This window comes from Solanum dulcamara, chromosome 10, assembly GCF_947179165.1.
Source record: "Solanum dulcamara chromosome 10, daSolDulc1.2, whole genome shotgun sequence".
NCBI classification, from domain to species: domain Eukaryota; kingdom Viridiplantae; phylum Streptophyta; class Magnoliopsida; order Solanales; family Solanaceae; genus Solanum; species Solanum dulcamara.
The window spans coordinates 65,671,963-65,677,003 of NC_077246.1; the positions used below are offsets into that span (position 1 = coordinate 65,671,963).

Sequence of the window (5,041 nt, forward strand, 5' to 3'; positions counted from 1 at the left end):
TAAAAATAACTTTTTATTTCTCTTGCATGTAAATTTTCTACTAGCGATAAATTTTCTATGATTTGTTCAGTATTTCAAACTCAATAATAATAATTAAATATGAGAATTAGTCCGTTATAAAATTTAACTTAATATTTTATCATATAAATTGATGATAGCCGTGCACCACATGTATTCGCGTTCCATAAGTAACCTATCTAATTTTAAAGTATAATGTTTTTATGTCATAGTATATTTTTTAGACCCAAAACAATTATTGAAACATTATCAATATCCAAATTTCTTTACCTATTCAAAATGTCGATGTATATCAAATATTCTGTTTGATACTTTCACCTATATTATTTATATCTTTTTAAGGTTTTGTAGATCTCTTAAGTAAGACAATCACGAGAATTAAGCATAAAATATTTATCTAATTTTTTTTTGATCTATTCGTAAATTTTGTCATTTAATTAATACTCCACTCATTGAAATAAGAAAAATAAATATAAAAATATAATGAATATAGTTTTTATTTTTAAAAAAACATAAAATATTTTGAAGGCCGAATATATTGAATATCCATTTAACATGTTAGTAAATTTCATTTATAGGTTCAAATTAGTACATGTATCAATTGATCACCCAAACATATGATTAACATTTTTGCGTTTAAATTTTAAAATTTATTTGTACGTGTTCTCAAGCGTCGTCTTCTTTAATTACATACATTACGTCAATAAATCGTAAAACTTAGATTGTTTCGATTCGTGGTTAGTGTGTATAACTAAAAGAAGTGACGTGCATTTTATGTCGTTAACTTATGCAATGGACATTTGAAAACACACGCATAAATATTTTCAAAATTTGAGTTAGAAATATTTAATATCAATATTTTATCATGCATTTACATACTTAATTGGTACATATCATAGCTTGAGTGTATAAATGAAATTTATCAATAAAGTTAAAAGAATTGTCGATGTATTCGACCTTGGTTTAAAATTAAGTTTGTTAGAAAGATTAATATTTGAGACCAAGTTGCCCTTAATTTCCTCTCCCCCAAAATAATTTGTTTCCAACAATTTTCCTCTTTCTCTATAAAAATAAAATAAAAAAAATAATCTAAAAACCCCACCCCCAACCCCCACACCTATTAACCCATGCTTCATAAACCCCATTGGCACCACATAGTTGTCCCTGCATTGTGGTTGTATAGATACAGGAATCCAACTCCAATTCCACCAACCACCACCATGGCCGGCGGAGAACCCACCGCCGTTGCCGGCGACTCCACCAAAATTCCTCTCCAGGTTGTTCACGACGTCTGTCGTATTTCAGGTGCCGGATTTGCTGGTTTTTTCAAGAAAGATTGTACTGATTTAGCTAGAAGAGTGTCCCTTTTGGCGTATTTGCTTGAGGAAATCAGGGATTCCAACACCCATTTGGGTTCTTCATCATCTTCCCACTATTCATGCTTGTATGATCTCTCCATAGCTCTCAAAGCTGCAAAAAGACTCCTTTTAGCAGCAAATGACTTTGATCCCAAGATCTCAGCTGTAAGTGTATAGTAACCCTCAGTCAACTTTGTTGTATTGAATTTCTGTATCGGCACTTGGGTAGTTTAAGTTGGGGGTGGGGGTGGGGGGATTTGACATGTGAATTCCCAATTTTCTAAGTTTTTAGTTGAAAATTGTGAAATCTAACAATGTACTTGTTATTCCTGTTATGTGTTGATCATTTTTATCTCATTTTGACACCCAAATGCGTGGCTAAGTGATCAAAGAAGCGGGTGGAAAATCACAAGGTCTCATTTTCAAATTGTAGAAAATGCTAGGTGATATCTGTCTATTTGTCGGGCAGAGTTATGTGGTATCTGTTGCTGGTGGTGGGAGGTGATAGTTATCTCGTAGAATTAGTTGAGGTGTGCACAAGCTATCCCAAACACTAGGATTATCAAAAGAAATAATTTGCTCTCCGTTTGTGGTTGTGCGTTTGAAGGTGATAAAGTTTGGTAAAAATAATCAAGGGTCCTTTGACTTTTTTCTGTGTTAGGAATTGGGAGATATGATAATTTGGATGGAAGATTTTGCAAGAGATCCCTTTGGGGTTGTTTAGATTTAAAGTTGTTTGATACAACTAAGAATTAAGATACATTGACCACATTGTGCAAAATCCACAGTGACACAGAACCTTAAGGGGTTGATTCCTTAGTAACCAAGCATTTATGATTAAATGAATTTACGGAGGATAGGATTGACTTCGTCATTTTTACCTTTGGAGAGGGGAAACATGATTTTAGTTTCACATGAATTAATTGTGTTAAGTTTTCTTATACTTATGAGAAAATGATGCAAGGTTTCTCTTCATGGTGGCATTTGATAAAAAGGAACTTTTCTAATTGAAATCTTCAATTTTCTAACAGTTCACTGAAGTTCTTTTGTAGCAATTTTCATTCAAGCAAATATTGTGTGCCTTTCTAAAAGTGTGTTATTTCTTGACTTAAGGACGCGGCAAAGAAGAAAACTGTCTTTCAATTTCAATGTGTAACATGGAAATTGGTGAAATCCCTGGGCAGCTTACCATATGACCAGTTCGACATATCAGAAGAAGTACAAGAGCAGGTTCGTTTTGAGGTTTTAGTTTTTCCTGCTTGTGTTGCTTTCTCCGTTGGATTTTCCCCCTAATGTTTCGGCTTTTCCAGGTTGAATTGGTCAGAGCACAGTTGACACGAGCTAAAGAGAGGTATGGTGGGCCTGTGACTTCGAATCTATTATCTCGAGCATTGTCCCAACCCTTAGATAAGGAGATTGATCCACTTCAGTCGGGCAGTAGGGGAGTTGGAAGTTTGCATCTTGAAAATGTTGGCAATGTTGATCATGAAGTTAGGCCAAAACTTGGAGGCGTTCCCTTAGGAAACACCCCAAATGGCAATGATTGCGGTCAGATAGTTCAGGAACCAGAAAATCCAAGGAATTCATCCAAATTTTCTGAGGTTACCTCTCCCAAATGTCCTGGTTTGGCCAGGGAAGATGACTTACCCAGCAAGAATCTTGTGGAGAGTAAGAAGCCCAATTCTCCTATAATTCCTGAAGAGTATCTTTGCCCTATATCCCTCGAGCTCATGAGGGATCCTGTAATTGTGGCCACTGGACAGGTACCGTCATCAGTCTGATACATTTTCATTTGACTGCATATTTGCCTACGTCTTTTAGATGGAAATTATTCTTGGAATTGGTTCTTTTTAGGTGGAAAATCATCAAATGTACTATGCTAAAGTAATGCTTAATGTAGACTTTTCTTATTCCTACAGACTTACGAGAGATCTTTCATACAAAGATGGATAGACGGTAGCAACACAAGATGCCCAAAAACTCAGCAAATACTCCAAGATCTTACGCTGACACCAAATATTGCTTTAAGAAGTCTCATTTCTGATTGGTGTGCAAAGAACAATGTAGAGCAGCCAACTGCATTAGCAAATGGGAGAATAAAGAGAAGTGATGGATCGTTTCGTGATGTTACTGGGGATATAGCAGCTATTGAGGCAATTGTACGCAAACTTTCAAGCAGGTCCACTGACGATCGGAGAGCTGCAGTAGCGGAGATCCGGTCTCTATCCAAAAGAAGCACAGACAACAGAGTTTTGATTGCTGAAGCTGGAGCAATCCCGGTGTTAGTTAACTTGTTGACATCTGAAGACAGTCAAATCCAAGAAAATGCCGTCACTTCAATTCTTAACCTTTCTATATTTGACAACAACAAGGGGCTTATCATGCTTGCCGGTGCTGTTCCTTCAATTGTTCAAGTTCTAAGAGCTGGAAGCATGGAAGCGAAAGAAAATGCAGCAGCGACCATCTTTAGTTTATCACTTGGAGATGAGAATAAAATAATAATAGGTGCATCGGGGGCCATACCAGCTCTGGTAGAATTGCTTCAGACTGGAAGCACCAGAGGGAAGAAAGATGCTGCAACAGCGTTATTTAACTTATGCATATATCAAGGAAATAAGGGTAGGGCTGTTCGGGCAGGGATTATACCAGCACTGTTAATGATGCTGAAAGATTCAAGCAGCTGCATGGTTGATGAAGCTTTGACTATTCTTTCAGTTCTTGCCAGCCACCAAGAGGCCAAGGCTGCCATAGCAAAAGCTAGCCCAATCCCTGTATTGATAGATCTACTAAGGACAGGTCTACCTCGTAATAAAGAGAATGCTGCTGCTATCTTGCTCTCCTTGTGCAAAAGAGATACTGTGAATTTATCTTGCCTTCGTAGGCTTGGTGCACTTATACCTCTTTCGGAGCTTGCCAATAGTGGCACAGAGAGGGCCAAGAGGAAGGCTACTTCATTGTTGGAACACCTTAGAAAACCTCTGCAGCCTTGACTGGTATTCTATCAGTGAAGGATTCACTAATTGCTTCTTTCATTCTTACCTGATCGTGAATTAGACGATTCCATTTATAGTGTGATAAAATCTGAGAAAAAGAGCATGAGAAAATAATTCATTCTCATTTCTCGTTGTATCAGTGTATCTATTTAGTCTGTTTTCGAGTGAGCCACGGATTCATTTGACCTGTGTTTTTTTTTTTTCATTATTTGTTACTAATTGATCAATTTGATGTTTGCCACGCTAAGGTGTGACGGAAATTTATCAACTCTGTATAAATGAAACATTTTGATATGTGGAGAATTGTACTTTCTTTTCCTTTGTACTAGCCTTCTACTTGTAATTCTTCTATAGATCTATAAATTGGATAATGTGGCTTGATGAACCTTAGTTATTACTCAGATCCTTCATTCCCATGGAGTACTAATGGCCAGCAGCCTTATTTTCTATCTATGAGAAAGAGTTACTCGGTATTTGTGTTGGTGGGAGGTAGCAGATATCTCGTAAAATTAGTCAAGATGAGTGCAAGCTTGCGGGAACATCTTTTGAAAGGGAAAAGTTTAAGTATGTTCTCCATTGTCATGTTCTTCTATATGTCAGGGCTATCCATTTCCAGGGAATGATTCTCCTTCCTCTTTCATCTCTCAATCAATGAGCATCATTTCCAAGAAC

At 36.7% G+C, this 5,041-nt stretch overlaps 1 protein-coding gene across 1 annotated transcript; it reads left to right on the forward strand.

The window, feature by feature from the left end:
• Positions 1-1,163: 1,163 nt before the first annotated feature.
• LOC129870560 (U-box domain-containing protein 11-like) lies at positions 1,164-4,694 on the forward strand. The gene is made up of 4 exons (XM_055945381.1): positions 1,164-1,541; positions 2,490-2,606; positions 2,687-3,139; positions 3,296-4,694. The coding sequence occupies exons 1-4, from the start codon at positions 1,239-1,241 to the stop codon at positions 4,364-4,366; spliced, it is 1,944 nt and encodes a 647-aa protein (XP_055801356.1). The 5' UTR covers positions 1,164-1,238; the 3' UTR covers positions 4,367-4,694.
• Positions 4,695-5,041: the final 347 nt, after the last annotated feature.